Source organism: Haliotis asinina, chromosome 7 (assembly GCF_037392515.1).
Source record: "Haliotis asinina isolate JCU_RB_2024 chromosome 7, JCU_Hal_asi_v2, whole genome shotgun sequence".
Lineage (NCBI taxonomy): Eukaryota > Metazoa > Mollusca > Gastropoda > Lepetellida > Haliotidae > Haliotis > Haliotis asinina.
The window spans coordinates 6,433,276-6,451,738 of NC_090286.1; the positions used below are offsets into that span (position 1 = coordinate 6,433,276).

General features: G+C 40.2%; 2 protein-coding genes across 2 annotated transcripts in view; one reads left to right on the top strand and one right to left on the bottom strand.

Annotated features, from left to right (window-relative positions):
• LOC137290237 (CAP-Gly domain-containing linker protein 3-like) overlaps positions 1-4,444 on the bottom strand; it is a 52,743-nt gene extending 48,299 nt beyond the window's left edge. Inside the window, exon 1 of the mRNA XM_067820993.1 lies at positions 4,169-4,444. Within this exon, the coding sequence (XP_067677094.1) occupies positions 4,169-4,350 (182 nt within the window). The 5' untranslated portion in view covers positions 4,351-4,444. The remainder of the gene's footprint in view (positions 1-4,168) is intronic.
• A 3,508-nt stretch (positions 4,445-7,952) lies between these two features.
• On the top strand, positions 7,953-16,627 carry LOC137290491 (nuclear inhibitor of protein phosphatase 1-like). The gene is made up of 7 exons (XM_067821466.1): positions 7,953-8,032; positions 9,376-9,436; positions 10,613-10,766; positions 11,831-12,051; positions 12,827-12,965; positions 14,933-14,997; positions 15,662-16,627. Exons 1-7 carry the CDS (start codon positions 7,989-7,991, stop codon positions 16,007-16,009), a joined length of 1,032 nt encoding a protein of 343 aa, XP_067677567.1. The 5' UTR covers positions 7,953-7,988; the 3' UTR covers positions 16,010-16,627.
• The last annotated feature ends 1,836 nt before the right edge of the window (positions 16,628-18,463 follow it).

Consider the following 18,463-nt stretch of genomic DNA (forward strand, 5'->3'; position numbering starts at 1 on the left):
CTATAAACGAACTCGTAAATGCAAAACTATGAGTGTTGTTGAAAACAACAAATACAACAAAAACAATTTTTAAAAATCTAGGTTGATCACCAAATGCACCAAATGCACATGCTGACCCCGTATCCAGTGAATGACTGAGTTTCGTTTTACGCCTCACTCAGCAATATTTCAAGTATATGGCGGCGGTCTGTAAATAATCGAGTCTGGATCAGACAATCCAGTGACCAACAACATGAGCATCGATCTGCAGAACTGGGAACCGATGACATGTGTCAACCAAGTCAGGGAGCCTGACCACCCGATCCCATTAGTCGCCTCTTACGACAATCCTAGTCGCCTTTTATGGCAAGCATGGGTTGCTGAAGGCGTATTCTAACCCGGACCTTCACGGGTCCTATTCCCAGAGAACAAGTGCATGATCATTGAAGATTATTGAGTTAAATAAATTCGTACACATGAATGAATGAATGAATGTACGTCTCGATTGACCAAAGAACAGAGGGAAAGAGCAAAAGAGCAATCGGTATGCTTCAGATGGGCGCAAAACATTAGCAAGTGCGTGCGTGTAAATCCACCATCGCCAGACTTGTCACAGACACACTGCCGACAGACCCAGAAGTGGCAGACCCAAGATCAATTTTACGCAACGTGACTGTGACGTCTCCAAGCAACAATAACACTGGACATGCAGTCAACAGACAGACCGTAGCAAGACGACTCCGTCAGCATGGTCATCGGGCATGGCGTTATTAACGCCCCGACACCGACGTGCCAGACTGACGTACCCCAGGATCGTAATGCAGTGGCTGCAGCGAAACTGGGAAAGAGTGCTTTTCAGTGACGAGAGCAGGCCCCAGCTCTTCAAATCTGATGGTCGTGTTCGAATCTACCGACGTCAGGGCGGACGGACGGTACCCGCTTGCATCCAAGAAGTGGATGCATTATGGTTTGACGCGGAATTTGTGGGGACAGAAGACAGATCCCGTCATCAACTACGGAAATCTCACCGCACGTCGTTACATCGACGAGATTTTACGGCTTGTGGTGCTGTCTTACCTGCCAGGTCACCCAGGGACTCTGACTTTTTCAAAAGGACAACGCCACACCTCACACAGCTCGCATCACTTATGACTTCCTCAACACTAATAGAACAACGTTAACCTGCTACAGTGGCCCACGAGATCACCCGATCTGTCTCCAATCGAACACCGCTGGGTCCAACTGGGGCAACGTATTCGGAAACGTCAACAGTCGCCATTGACTTGGGACGCTTTGGTAGTTGTTCTGCAAAAGGAATCCTCGATGACGACGACAGACGGCTCGTATACTCGACGTCACGTTACAGCCTGCATCACTGCTAGGGGTGATCAGACACGATACTGAATCATCCGTGTTGTTCAGGGCAGTTTAGGATTCAGCGTTGGTGATCGAATACTGGACACTGCACCCCTGTGTCATCCACGTGCCTTCAGAACACGAACTGTTTTATTTTTCTAACTGGAATGTTTCAAGAACTGTTGCTGAATGGTTGTGTTTTACAACACAGCGCTTCTTGCTACCATAATTTGCTGTTGTTGTGTTTTAGTGGAGAAAACTGTTTACTGGCGTTTCTTTTGGAAGCTAGTTTACTTCCCTGAAAAGTCGCAACTCGATTTTCTTGTGTCCTATCCATCTCCGATTAACCCATGTGTTATGTTAATATCGTGAAATTATGTAAAATCAAGTTATCAACGCTTTTGTGACATATTTTGAGGGTTGTTTGTCCTAGTTTATTGAGCCTTTAAGTCTACCTGAGATGTACACATGGACAATTGTATCGCAACAACCATACTTTCATTGTGACAAAATATTACCATTAATCATAACATAGAGACTTATCAAAACCTCAATTCTAGTTCCTATCTTGTTGAACTGACCCTCGAGGAAATATATAAAAAAAGTCAAATCGAAAGGTAAACGGTATGTAAATCTGAAATCATGCAGAGAATCGAACGCGGCAAACTTTTAGTCATTTTGCATTGCTGGTAACTATGGCGAATGGCGCTGACAAGAGCCACCATTTTCCAGATTCTATCGAACAGTCAACAAGAAATCACAGCTATGACAAAATCTGGTGTAACCTGCGCCACCTGTAATAACAACCCTGATCGATGCTCGTCATTGACATATTAGACTTTGAATTTTTTATGAGGAGTTGTATACCAATACGTCAATATTTTAGTTCTGGGGGATATCTCTGGCGTATCCAGCTACCAAAAATGTCCCGAAATGCTCTATGGGTTTGAGATCTGTATTAAAGGCGGCCAAGGTAGGCTTCTACCGCGTCTTGACGTAAAACATCGACACATTCATGTTATGGCCTAGCACTGTCGTCCATGCAGACAGACTTTGTGTTCAGGAGTTGGTTCTGTGTATGATATCACGATCTCAGTGATGACTGTCCATTCAGACCTTGGTGAAGGTCATGTTTAGGGTCATGTGAGAGCCACATCCACACCCGCCAAACGGTACCTGCTTCAAAATGTCATGTGGTGCACGAGCTCGGCCATTAGTTATAAACTGACTTTGGTCGGACCAGACCCTTCCCAATGACGTCAAATTCCAGTGACGTCGGGCATGAAACGAAGCTAGTCGTGTTCTGGAGGGCTGATAACTCGTCTCTATTCTGCCGATTATAGACGATTTCTGACCGTTCTGATGGACCAACGATGATGAAGACATTCTATTTTAAATCGGCTGATAGTCGATGGAGGACAATCAATATCTCCTGACCGGTAGAATGGTTTGCTGTTAAGCGCCGCACGCAGCAGTATTCCACCTATATGGAGGCGGTCTGTAAATAATCAAGTTTGGATCACACAGTTCAGTGATCTGTGTGACAACCACGTTAGCGAGCCTGATCCCGTTAGTCGCCTCTTATAGAAGCATTGGTGGCTGGAGGCCAATTCCAACCCAGGATCTTCACGGGTCGACTACACAAAGTATCTAGTCAAAGATATAACACTAACAGTCCAGTCAAAATGTGATAACAAAAATTAAATCAGTTCAGAAATGGTTCGAATGTTTTCAGCATGTATAAGTTATAACTAATGAGTACTAAAAAGTCAGCCGCGGAAAGCTATGCGAAAACCGAATCTTAGAATCTAATTACATTAGTGCTCGAGACAAACCCTCTAGGTCGCGTATTTGGGTCGCCATTACAGGAACAAGGAAAGGGCAAAGCTCGGCAACTGTCTCGCCAGAAATGAGTAAGTGCACGTAGGTTATAATAAAATAAACATGGAACGTGCACTGTCTCTGGAGATATTGCACTGATTATTGAAATACGACTTCAGACCCTACCCTGCGATTGCTGCACCTTATGATGTAACACGTCAGTTCATGCATTAATTATTATCAAAATCACTACAACCTACAACATTAAAAGTGACTGGGTAGCCTAGCGTTTAGAGCTTTCGCTCGTCACGCCAAAGACCCGGGTTCGGATCCCTACATGGGTACAATGTGTGAAGCCCATTTCTGGTGTCCCCCGTCGTGATTTGGCAGGAATATTGCAAAGAAGCGGCGTAAAAATAGAACTCCCTTACTATCATGATGATCATCACTGTGTTGTGTACAGGCCATTTACTTACAATGTTTGCTCGACTTTCTCTAACGTAGGATGAAATGATGGCATTTGTTCAAAATCATGCTTAAGTGTTAGTATCATCGTAAATAAAGATAACGCCAGTCGCACTTAAAAATGGAAGGAACATACAAATATGGCTCGTGTGGTATAATGCAGGCGGTAAAAAGTATATTCATTCACGCACTAGTTATTTCCCTGTTTGCACAGACTATATTTGTTTACTATCCGAAACGGGAGTTGCGAATAACTTCACCACCTCTCCCAGATTTTCATGTTTTAGGATATTTCATCCTGATATTTAACCAAATATGATATCATATTGTTAGATTTGACTGTACTTCTTCTCTTTAACGTCACTTTGTTCTCGAACACGACATAGCAGCCATCCTCATGTCATCGAGGTGAAGTTTTTGTTTCCTTTGCCGCCTTCTTGTCGTATATGGACAGATTCGCGTGCAGACGAGTATGGTTACGCAACTATGTTACTAGCACTGAAATTTATAAGAAGAATTAACATCATATGGTAAAAAATCAACTCACTGGTCCATGTCCAGTATCTCCGAGTTTACATCCTCGTCTGACTCCATTGCAACTGGGTCCTGCATCCACAACTCGAACGCTTTAAGATCCTCTTCATCGTCGGAAGTCAACTCGATGTCGTCGTTTCCCTCTACAGCCACCGACTCCCCCCAGTCTCCATTTTCACTGCCCTCCCCCTCCATAGCTGAGACTAGGTCCTACTTGTAAACACAGCTCATTAGGCTTCTGCAGAGGCCAGAAGGACTTGAAAAGAACCACGGCGACGTGCGTCGCCCACAGTCACGGAAACTGTTATCTGTGTACGTTTCACATGTTGATAAACTTATAGATAACAGTACATACAACGTAAGACCGCATCCTTCGACGTGGATAACGGCTGATATGTTGCATTATTTACAGATTATGCCATTACTCATGTGTCCTCTTCACCAACACCCATATTATCCATGGCATCCTCCGTTGAGTCGCAGTAGTATGGAAATCCTCATATTTGTGTTCACCAAGGTTCTGGATGTCTACTGAGTATGATGAGCGTCCCCTCAAATGAGTGAAAACTTGCGACATTTCCAAAATGGATCCCCCGTTCTCTTGATTGCTTTCTCTGAGGTGTGAAATTCTCAGTGGCGATTATTATTATGTCTGTTATATTACCCAAATTCATACCCGTCCTCAAGTATTATTGCAGGAGTCTATTCAGATAGCTCGTCCAGTCAATGCAACTCCTGGTGAGGCAGGGCTTTATTTCTGAAAGAATATTCAATGAGTGTACATGCATGCCTCTTCAATAATTGAACCCGTGAAGATCAAGGTGAAAAGTGGTGTTCATGAACCAGCGCTAACGGGATTGGATGGTCAGACCCGCTGGTCGACAGGAAATCATCGTATCCTGATTGAGATCAATTTTGTTGATCACTGTCTGTCCGTTAAACAAACAATCATGTCTTTTATGAGATACGGAAATACTCTCATGCTCTATAGAAAACTGAGAGGAATTGCATCCCTTGGGTATGCCAGAATCCCATCGTCGTGGGTTCGAATCTCTGAACAGAGCTATGCCCCACCTACTAACCCACTCACTCAAGATATTGATTTTACATTGTGATAAAACGAAAATGGTGTCTGTGTGGAGCATTGCGCCTATGATACTGTCAGACACTATTGGTGGATTGTAAACACAGTCCTTGACATCTTTAGTTGAGATTAAAATACACCCCTTGTCGCTGGAACAACGACACAGTGGTATATCCACCTCCCTTTTGTAAATTTATGCAAACAATAATTATTGACTGTGACGCCGTGATTTTAAGTGAACGATTAAATTTTAAATGAGACTATTGGATTACATCATTGTTCTATGAGAAAGAGAGAGCGAGCGAGTGAAAGAGAGAGAGAGATAGAGAGAGAGAGGTGGGGGGGGGGGAGAAAGATTTTACTTGCGTCATAATTTGGGTTTACATTCAATTTACATTCAAATATTGGTGATATTACATTGTTCCATGAGAGAGTGTTTACTTGGGTTATAATTTGGGTTTACATCCAAATATTTGTGATATCCGTGTGTTATACACTGACCCAAAAAAGAAACGCATAGCTGAAATCTCATTTTTAAAGTAGATTTTTTCGGAAAATATGGAATGGAATGACAATTAATGTAAATATTAAGTGTTTTTATAGTCAATACAACCAAAACAGACAAACAAACACAACCTCTGGTGATTATTCGCCACACCACAGCACCTTGAAAACGCTTTGTATAATCTGCACGTGGGAAAATCTGAAAGCATTATGCACGTGCAAATGCAGGATCTCAATCTTGATTATGATGGCTATAAAAGGGGACAGGTCCTGTTGCGATTCATTCTTCGAATTTCTTTCTATGCGACGCGAAAAATGCCAAGGTTAAATGAAGAAAACAGAAATAGAGCCATTGGACGTCTGGAAGCTGGGGAAAGTCAGTCATCAGTTGCCAGACGTCTGAATGTGAGGCAGAGCACGATTTCCCGTCTCTGGCAACGATACACGCAACACAACTCGACCAGAGACCGTCCAAGGAGTGGGAGACCAAGGGTGACAACTCCAGCACAAGACCGCTACATCCGGGTGCTTCATCTGCGTAATCGGGCCGTCACTGCTACGTATACCGCTGATCACGTTCCTGGGCTGCGTAGAGTCTCTCCACAAACCATCAGGAATCGCCTAAGAGAGCATGGAATTCGACCTATGCGACCTTATGCAGGACCTGTTCTGCATCCCCATCACCGTCGTGCACGTCTTCAGTGGTGCAGGAACGTTCGGGCATGGAACCTCTTGAATTGGAGGAGGATCTGGTTCAGCGATGAGTCACGTTTTCTGCTGTACAGACATGATGGAAGGATGCGTGTTTACAGACGTCGAAATGAGAGATATGCTCGACAGTGCGTTCGTGAGGTCAACAGACACGGTGGTGGAGGTGTAATGATGTGGGGAGGCATATCTATGAACGGCAGGACACAGTTGGTGCATGTGCAAGGGAATCTCAATGCTGTACGCTACCGGGATGAAATTCTGAACCGTCATGTTGTTCCTACAATTGACGCTAGAAGGGAAATTTTCCAGCACGACAATGCAAGACCGCACACAGCACGCATTACCACGGATTTCCTTGCCAACAACAACATTACAGTTCTTCCATGGCCCTCAAAATCGCCGGATTTGAACCCAATTGAACATTTATGGGACCAATTGGGTAAACGGTTACGACGTCGACAGCCGCAGCCACAGACACGTCTACAGTTGGTGAATGCGTTGCGAGATGAGTGGAGAAGAATCCCACAAAGGCGGATACGACGTCTTATACAGTCAATGCCCAGGCGATGCAGAGCAGTGATTGATGCCCGTGGTGGTCACACCAGATACTGACTTTCTCACTATGCCATGGAAAATAGAGACGCTTAATACCACTGTGAATGATTGTATATGTCTTGACACACATTTGTTAATACCCGTGTGAATTATCATTGCTCAAGTTCCATTACTTTTTGTGCAATTTAAGTTAATAAATCATCTCTCATAACATTGGATTTTCACCTATGCGTTGCTTTTTTGGGCCAGTGTATGTACACAGTATTTATTACTTACACAACCTCGGTTATGTTTAATGAAACCATTGTCACGCGATGTTCATATATCATTCTCGAAGTCCTAATGTGTTAAGTGGAGCGTTTAATGAAAATATTCATGATATTGCTTTATATTAGAAATGCACTCTGTCTCTAATATATTCTATTTGAGTTGTTGATCTTTTGGTGAAAATCATTTATGAAATTTCGATTAGAAAGCATTCCATTCTCTTAATCATTTTCACAATCCAAATGACCGCACCTCCTTTCGACATAGTGAAAAAACAGACCTTGAACCATATTCATCAGCTCTTGTTGCAGAAGGTTTTGTCAGATTCAGTTAAGTGATTTGCATGATATTTGACTTTCGTCATATGCACAATAATTAATACTATAACCACATTCTAACTCTGCATTGGCTATTTTGGAAAAAAAAAGATGCCAAATAACTCTATCATTGTGTTCGTTTCCATGGGAACGGGGAAACCAGAGAATTCGAATCTGTGTTTTTGATGTGAAACATGAGTAAACATATGTATGAAGAGACTGAATAACTTTGAAAATATGAACAACCAAATAACCGATTTGAGAACGTATTATTATTTTGTTTATTTAACAAGACATTAATTCCAAACGATATATTATTTTCTAGCGGTACGCGATGGTTGTGGACTAGAGTTACTCGCCCGCGATTGTCATTCACAGGGGGCAGAACAATCACAATGGCGTCGGATAAACTTACGAACAATTTTGAGGTTCCAACTTGGTATGTTCATTAGCAAACAGCAGCTTGTTGCACATAAATCGATTCTTTGAGGAATGGTTGATTTAATAACGATGTACTTGTTTTTATTTTCTAAAGTGACAAACTGTGTAGATGCTCTAATTACCCCATATAAATGTGTGTAGGTGATCAGGTTTCTCAAACGACGATTGACCAAATGTATCGTAACATTTACTATTCTATCGCTGTCTTGGTCTGTGATTTTGTGCAGGCCTATAGCATACAATGAGAGAAGGTACATACGCACATTATTTAGCAAAGAATTTTGACAGATTATGCGTTTAGTCTGTTCAGATTGATAAGGAACAAGATTGTTCAGCACCATGGCTTTTCGAGACTGCAACTGCATCATAGTACATGTAATTCTGAGTAATCGGTGTTTCAGTAATACGTTTATAATGCAAATTATGCTTCTGCCATGTTTGTTTTCACATTCCATTTGTGTGTGAGAGAGATAGATATATATATAGGAAGGGCCCCATAGGAAGTTGCGTGGTGATTTGAGCTTTTGGTGCAGAAAGAAGTATTGCGTTTCAACATGCTTAACATGCATGAATAATTAATCCTAGAAAACTGTACTTATTACCACAGTGTTTGCACTTAATAGATGTATAACATGTACCGCAACCATCAACATTCTATTTCAAACTCTTCATCATTATTACAGGATATTTATAGTGTGCATATATCCACACAAGTACTGAGTAGTGTCACAAGGCTCTGGCATTTTTCTACATATTTACCTGTGTTGCCTCAATTTTAATACAGATCATGCAGATAATGATCATATTCTGAGTACACCAAATCCACACTGGCCACTCTTGTAACAGATGACCCAAGAATTAATGATGTCATTACTATTGATGCACCTCACAATACCCTGAAGTCTAATGTAGTGTAAGTGTGAAAAGTATAATGAATTTATCACTGTTGATGCACCTCTCTTCCCTATGAAATATAATCATTGATAATGTGGTGTACAGCCCAAAAAAGAAATGATGTGTTTGCGATTACCCACCAACCATTGAATTCTACTGCCTGTTATATTTTATTAGAGGTACGAATAAAATAAGCTTTCAGATGCCACCATGTTTTGTCACCACCAACAGACGTCTGTCATTCTGATAAACTAAAAGTCATCATTATGGCTGCAAGCATACAATGAAGTGTGAAGTATAGTTTTACAATATCCCTAACCTACTGACTTCTGGTTTCAAGGCTGGTTATTGCCTGATTAGTATGCACAAGTAATAAGAAATATGATCCTTAGTCTTAACTACTTATTTCATTATTCCCGCTTTACTGACTCTAGATTTCATTTTCAGGGCAGGGAAACCTCAGCCAGGGTTACATCTGGATGTCACAAAAGATGGCAAAATGATTCAGGTAAAGTAGACCAGTTTGTTATTTCTTTCAGTGGTGGAATCAGGTATGATTTAGAAGGTTTGACATCTCACCCTTTTAAGAATTAAATACTCTATATTGCCAAAAATATAGGGACCTCACTCATAAGGCGATCCCTATGTACAAGCCTTCAAAACTAACTCTAATTCATATGCTCAATAATGAAACCCTGAATGGAGTAGATCATCACATCATACATGCTCCCTGAAATAATAATAAAAACATGATGCCTGGTCACTCAGAACTCCTATGCATGGTGCCTATTTGTGTGTTGATGCAGTGCTACAGCTAATTTGTGACAGTAAAGAAACTCACACAAATGATCTATGTTTCAGTTCACTAGGCCTAGTAATTATGATAGTACTGATAACCCCCACAATAGTAAAAATAATAATAATGAAAATAAAAATAATAACAAAAATGTTTTGTCCTACTGAAAAGCCTGGTTATATTGTCAAGTTAACCACCCTTTCTGAAAGATCCAGGATTTACTTGCCATCAGCATGATTAGTCGTCTAACATTTTCAACTGATGAAGTATCATGATCATATGACCCACAGTTAAATGTATTTCATGAATACAGTCACTGAGTCAAGCTTGATGTGAGTTACTTGATCTGTCTGGTAGTACGTGAATGGTCACATCAAAACCTAGTTGCATCAGACAGCTAGAATGCACTGTAGGATAGTAACAAGGATTACAGATTGCTTTTAGTACAAGTAGAAATTAGAATTGATCTTGTATCATTGTAATGAGTTTATGTACAATTTAAAGTATGACAAATTACGCTTAACCTAGGGGTTCATAGTGTCATAGGATAAACAAGACTAAAAAGGATTGAGTGTGATCAAAGATTGACATTATGTGAAAACACACGGATTAGTAAAAATATTATGTTGATGTACCGGTAGTCATGAACACTAGGTTGCACTTTTGCAGTAACAGGCTGTCCTAGTAGGTGTTTTATGTATTTAAATCAAGTCCTGAAAAGATAAACACATGCAAATTTGTTTTGGGTTATACAATGCTTTGTGCAACACAGCTAAGCTCCAAGCACAAATCTTCTTTATGCAATGTATATCATGTATGTTAAACTTGGCTGATACTGATTGGATGATTTGTAGCAATCTAATCTTGTATCTTTCCTTTGTGTTTCAGAAATTAATGGTAGATGAGAAGAAATGTTATTTTTTTGGGCGTAACAAGCAGCTTTGTGACTTCTGTATTGATCATGCCTCCTGTTCTCGTGTACATGCAGCTCTTGTTTGGCACAAACATCTTTCCAGACCATTTATTATGGATCTTGGAAGCAGTAAGTATATCAACAGTTTAATAACTCTTAGCATCAGTAACCCGTGAAGATCCTGGTTAGAACTGATCTTCAGCAACCCATGCTTGTCGTAAGAGGCAACTGATGGGATTGGGTGGTCAGGTCCTACTTACTTGACTCATGTCATCGTATCCTAATCGCGTAGATCAATGCTCATGCTGATGATCACAGGATTGTCTGGTCCAGCCTTAATTATTTACAGTCACCTTATAGCTGGAATGTTGCTGAATGTGGCATAAAAGTAAACTCACTCACTTAGCATCAGCATGTGTTAAAGATAGGGCAGTAACGATGTGTCAAACTATCTATGGATTGCAATCATTGAGTCTCCAACAGCAATTAATCCATGGTAGAAATGAAAAACTATCGATGCATTGATAGTATGTGTGACTGTTGATGGCTTAACAAGTGACTTCAGTTGATAAATGTATGCGCAGTGCAAAATATTGCAGCTCCATCATGATTGATTTTATGTGTTAACTGTTTTATTTATGGTTTCAAGTTTCTTGTCAGTTATTAGAAGAGACTTAAACAACTTCAACTTGTTTTTATTTCATTTAAACTATACATTCATTTGGGAAATGACTTAAGTGAGATAATTCAAGGACACAACTATTGCAATTTTTCAGTTGACTGTAGCTATTGCTGTAGTTGTTTCCTCCTCAACAGTCACCCGAAGTTAAAGAGTTACCTACCCTTGTACTTTGAGGCTGTTTTTCTTCTTCTCTGATGTGTTATGAATGCATGTACAAGGCAGTCTTAATATTTATAAGTTCTTAAAATCCAGTACTATCATTTTACTGTGAACAAGCTGTCAGACTGGATATCCTTAAAGTGACCCCAGTTAATTTTTTAGCCTGACCTGTCATGGGACATAGACGATCCAGTATAATTGGTTAAATCCCTTAGTTGTACCGGGATGATATTAACTTTTATACTGATGAATGAAAAATGTTTGACGTATAATTCAGTGTAATTTTCAAAATATTTCCTTCATCGGTAAATGAGATATTTTTCTACATCTGCTGAATACTGTTCTGTTACAGCACATGGAACGTTCATTGGTCAGATACGACTTGAAAAACGGAAACCTCAGCAAGTCCCAATTGACAGTGAAATTCATTTTGGTGCTTCAACAAGAATCTATATTATACGTGAACGTCCACAGGGAATCTCAAACCAACCACACGAAGACAAAGATGGAAAACGGATAGAAGATCATGAAGGCAGCTTATTAGGTTTACCAGAATCAGAAACAGAGCTTGATGTTAGTACCCAACAATCACATGTACTTTATGCTGCATAAGGGGCATGGGGTAGTCTAGTGGTGGGGGTCAGTCACCCACACAATTTGTCAAGCCCATTTCTGGTGTCCCTCACCATGATATTGCTGGAATAATGCATTAAACCAAATTTACTCATGTCGGCTAAAGGGCTTCTGTAAAAGTTAAGATGAACTGCGCCTACTGATCATGGATAGAAATTAACTCTAAATGCTGAAAGAGTACAAAGCTTGACAGGAAAACCTGGGTCCATTAGACTTTCTGTAATTACATTTTGACTTGATAATTTAAAGCAATTAAGGTATCTAAAATTGGGGACGTGTATGATTTTACATGTCAGTAGTCCCCAGAGTTTGAGCTATACAGAAAGTGTAACTAGTGTAATCTAAAATATAGCATGCATTACAATTGACCACTTCCTAAATGGCATTCTGTTTTCATAGATTTTGGCTATGAGTTATGCAAATTAACACTTATTAGAGTGGAGGGGATTATTCAGGACTACCAGTTGCCCAATGTTCTGCCATGGTGAAATAAGCTAGACTGCGGATTTTGTGTTGAGGATTAGGTTCTTGACACTGAGGGTGTAGGTTTGAATCCCAGTAGGTACTCAACCCAATGATAGTCCTAGAATCTGTACTTTACTAAGAAAGTGTGATGGCATCCAGTCAGCACCCTATGTTCATGGATTCAAACATGTCTTTGTTTTGTCTCATTAAGCAACAAACAAAACTTTGTCATACATTGTGTTCTCCACAGAATCTCACAGAATTCAACACAGCTCACAATCGTCGTATAGCATCCTTAGTGGAAGTTGCAGATGTCCCCAATCCTCTGAAGCGGAAACACAAGTCAAGTCATGTTGTGTTTAATGATGAAGAGGAGGTTATCAATCCAGGTAACTATAAATAGCATTGTTCATTGGTCTTATGTTTGTTATTGCCCAGGGTTTCATTTCACAAAGCAACCTCAGCTCATATGTTTTTAGACAGCGTTACCTTGGTGAGTTATGATCACCGTTGTGCTTTGTGAAAGGAGGCCCAGGTGAGTTTGTGTGTTACAGATGCAGTTATGTAGTTGAGCTTATCATCCAACTTCATCACTTTTATGGTTGTCATATGAGTTTGTCCACTGTTGCCATGGTCACCACATTATTGTATGAATTGTCAGTTTTAGCAATATAATGCAAAGCCTTGACAGTTTCTAATAATTATAAAAGATATGGTCATAGTTTCTGACCCTGTTCTGTATGTTCTGTTTCATTTTGCTGAAATTTATGTAAATGGGAATTTGTTTGCATGGAAGAATATTAAGGTTGTGATAATGGAAAATAAATGTGGAGATCTGTATCACAAGTGGCCTTCAGCAACTTCAGCTTGTCGTAAGATGCGACTAACTGGATAGGGCAGCCTGACTTTGTTTACACGACATCGCATTCCAGCTTGATGCTCATTCTGTTGATCACTAGACTTGATTATTTATATATAAGCAGCCACATGGGTGGAATATTAATGAGAGCAACGTTAAACAACAAGCAAACAAATCACAATTGAAAATAATATTGCAGAAATTCTGTAGGAAGGGACACAACTCCGTTTGCAATGAAAATATATATATCAAGTGGGTGTTCAGGTTAGCTGACTTGGTTGACACATGTCATTGGTTCCCAGATGCGCAGATCGATGCTCATGCTGTTGATCACTGGATTTCCTGGTCCAGACTTCATTATTTACAGACCACTGCCATGTAGCTGGAATATTGCTGAGTGCTGCATAAAACTAAACTCCTTCACACTCTCTTGATTATTAGGAGTCTTGGGCTACAAAATGGGGGTCACAGACAAGTAAATATTATTGTTATATATGTCATAATACTGTTGTAATTCAGTTACTGTTATTGTATTGTCTATCATCATCATCATCATATTGCAATAATTAGATTGCAAATGATACTATAAATGGCTCAATGACAAGTGATTGTTACTTGATTGAATTTTTACAAAAAGTATTTGGACGTTTTCTGCATCACTGTGGACACGCTAATAAATATTGTTGTGTCCATTGTTAATTTTTATGCATACAGGACACAGGAATTCGCATCTCTGAAAGGGAGTACATATTTTGTAAAAGGATATTATTACATTGTTTCCTTACATGTGAAAAAAAAAAGCAGAGGAATTCCAATTTTTCACAAAATTGTAAAGATGAAGCTTGTAAACAGGTTCTGCATTTTCCCCACCTAAGCAAAATGGATTATGGAGAACAGAAAGGTTGACTGATAATTAATCTTGGTGCTACAAGCCTCCGGCTCAGGGAACACAACCATATTGGGGACTGATAAAACCCTGTATTCCCCAAGACACGTTGTGATATTGCATATATCAGGCTAAATGTTTTTACTAAATCAAAGAAAACAACACACATTGAATCTACTTTTTGCTTCAATTTCATCCTCAGTTGTTGTGGCAAAATGTTTCCTTGCTGCCATGTTGACACCAGCTGATTGGTTACCTCAATGCAGCACACATTACTAAAGGCTTGGCAATGCATGCTTTTCTCACTTTGCGTGGTCACCGAGGCGTGGTGGGATAACATGACTATTATTGACCCTGCTTGCGGATCGTGATTGGTGTACATGATGTTTTATCAATTTCACACGAATCAATCAAAACTCGACATTCTTACATGAGACTGGATGAATAGCTTTAACATTGCTAAGTGTGATGTTAAACAACGCACAATATATATTTGTGTAGAATGCAGAAAATCCCTCATAATTTGATGACCTGCATGTTCACTCTCGGTATGTTTCATATCCTCTTGTCTGAAACAGTTCTAGAATTCACGAATATTTGTTATATTACAGAGGACATTGATCCATCAGTCGGTCGCTTCAGGAATCTTGTACAAACAACCATCATCCCAACGAAGGTATGTGATAACAGCTGATTGTGTTGGTATTCCAGGCTGCACACTCACACTCTTTACTTAATGACCTGGGAAGATTCGGGCTAGTATCTTCAGTAACCCATTCTTGTTGCAAGATGTGACTAACAGGATCGGGTGGTCAGGCTTGCTGACTTTGTTGACATGTGTATGTTGTTGATTGCTGGATTGTCTGGTCCAAAGGTGATTATTTACAGACCGCAGCCCTATAGCTGGAATATTGCTATACACAACTTACAGCAAATGAGACTGATGACTTTTGTAGATTACTCACTTCAGTTGAGTCAATCTCTACAGGACGTCTACAATCAGCATGTCAGTCAATGAAACAGTTTTACTGACAGAACAAACTGAACATGCTCAAAGCTACAGACTGTGTATATATGCAAAATGGTTAATGTTTAAATAAGGTCTTTGTGGTAGCTAAATGGTTAAAGCATTTGCATGGCATTTGGGTGTACTGGTTATGTCTGAAGCCCATTTTGTGTCACATCCTGGATTATTGGTAGAAGGAGAATAAAACATCACTCATGTAGTTTTTACAAGGGTTTGCATTCAAGAAACTCAAGATCAATTCCATATAGCTGGAATATTGCTAGAAAGACATAAAGCCATACTCAATCTATAACTTTGAACATCTGTTTTTCAGAGAGCCAAATTAGATGGCAGTGCACAGCCATCAGGCAGCATGACAGAAAATATCACAAAGAGACTTCAAAACTTTTCCTATGGTACAAACCTGTATGGTGACCTTCCTGCAGTGGGCGGGAACACAGCAGGGTCAACTCTCAGCAGCACTTACAGTATCGCCACAAAACTAGGGCTTCCTGTGCCAAACCTGGCGCCAGACATAGATCATGACACAGCGGCGCCACAGGTCACTGCAGCACCAGTTGTGGGTTTCACACCAGAGGAACCTTCGAAGGAACCCAAGAAGAAGAAGTATGCAAAAGAAGCATGGCCAGGAAGGAAACACACTCACAATTTGCTTGTGTAGGATAGGGGAAGGGTTATGGGGTGAGTGGGGGTAATGGTAGGGTGGGCTTATGGTTGGGTGGGCTTAGGGAGGGAGGGAGGGGTAAGGGACTTTGTATGAAAACTTGATTGATTAGAATGGGTTAGGTGTAACATGGGGTACATATTTGAATCAGTTACGAGGGTGGGTGGACCATTTTCATACATGGATATTTATAATTGAAATCATGAGTACCGCACAATTTGAAGGTATGCAAGTAATCTTCTGCTGAACTGCTTTATCAAATATCTTGCATTTTTTAGAGATTATTTGATTATGTAGCCCCTTGTTCATGTTGATTTTAGACATGTCTTGTAGTGGACCTGGGTCTTCAATCACAACATATTTTGTCAGATGTTTTGGTCTATATGTTCAGGTTCTAGTTAAGAGATTTAGTGCAGCAGTAGACGATTCTATAAGTATTTGGTTATGTTAGACGTTGTTAAAGATGCAGGTGTCTTTTGATCTTTTGGACCATCAGGGTCAGATAATGGTCAAGGTCAAGGTCATTGTTCGCTATATTGTGATCATGGAAATGTCATTGGAAAGCTCTTATCTCACTTGTACAAATGTCTCATTAAACATCATGATGGAATGAGATTCTTTTATCTGTTGTATTTTTAGCTCTTCTCAAAAATGAAGGTTCCTTTGTATCAACCTCAAGACATACCTTAATTGCTGTGACATTTTAGATCAAGATTCATTAAAGAACAGCATTATATTATTTTCACCACAGTGCTGAAGGGTATTTTTTGCTTGTCAAAAATCATCAATTTACAACTGACTTGCTACGGATGACACTAAGCCTTGTCTCCCTTTAGATGACAAATGACCTCATAAGTACAATTACTTCCTCAAAAGTAATAAATCCTATGACTTGACAGAAATAATGGTATTTTTTTTCATTTGAATTCCAGTTCAATGTCTGTCATGCACCTCAACAAATGATTTGGCTTGGTTTGGCAACTGGAGACTAGGCGAGGTGTTCGAGGTGGCCCATAGTTATGTTGGAGCAGACAGTGTTATTTTGGCTTGTTACTTTTGAGGGTGTCGTTGTTCAAAATGGACTGAACACCTAGACTACCATAAGTCTATGTTAAGGTATGGGAGTTGCGGTTACCTTAGTGCTAAGATCGCTTTGTACAGTGGCACCCTGGTTTGGTCCCCGTTCCTCAAAGCGATTGCAGCGCAACGATAGTCGATAGTCACAAGAGTATGATCACACCACTAGCGCCACTATCGTTTTGTGGAATGGGCCCGGGAGGACAGTCACGTGACATGGTTGCCGTGACTGAAAGTATGAGGGTGGCATTAGGAAATCACTTGTTGTTTTGGCTGTCGTCACATCAAAAAGCTTTAGATTTTCATACAACTTTAGATTGCACAGATCGAATCATGCTGTTGATCACTGGATTGTCTGATCCAGACTCGACTGCTGCCATATAGCTGGAATATTGCTGAGTGTGGCGGAAAACTCACTCAAAGATTTCTTTGCCATCCAACAGGTCATTAGTCGTGAGTTAAACCTTTTCCTCAGCTCGTGCAACTGCTCATGCACACGGCTTGAATACGTCACTGACGTAACCTCAAATCCTCGCCCAGGACTAATAAGGGAATCACACAGACATCAGACGCTTGCTACTGACCAGTGAAGTTAGCTGTTACAGAAGGCAGTATTATTCAATCAGCCTTGTGGTGCCATGCTTAAGGAACAAGATAAGCTGGGCCTAGATTTCCGAAGCTCTCTTAGCGCTAAGATAGACGTAAGTTAATGTTAATGCATGACACTTACGACTAACTTAGCGATAAGAGAACATCGAAAATCTAGACCCAGGTCCACAAAGCCTTCGTAACGTTACGACTTATCGTAACTCTATAGTTTATCATTAGCTTCGTTACGACTTATCGTAATTCTATAGCTTCGTTACTACTTATCGTAACTCTATAGTTTATCATTAGCTTCGTAACGACTTATCGTAACTCTATAGTTTATCATTAGCTTCGTTACGACTTACCGTAACTCTATAGTTTATCATTAGCTTACGAATGATGTAATGCCACGAACGTTTTGTGGGTAGGGCCCCTGATCTCCTGATATATTTAAATCCACTAAATTCCGATATTTTTATGGCCACTTTTTTCGCCAACACCAGATGGTCATGAAATAAAGTCTTAATTTTTCATACCCAGTCAGAAAATATCTGCGTTAGAAAGCCATTTAAAGATGAGTCTGGCAATGCATAACGTGCAGGTGGGGCACATCCAGTTGGGGAGCCTGACAATTATGTTTTAGTGCACAGGAAATTAGAACGATCATTAAAGGGACTTGTGGAAGCTAGAACAGATGTACCACTGATTTACATACTTACATCTAAAATGCGTGTTGGTTCTAGAAACGTAAGCGTTTTTGCGCCACTTTGTTGAGTTGAGCATCAC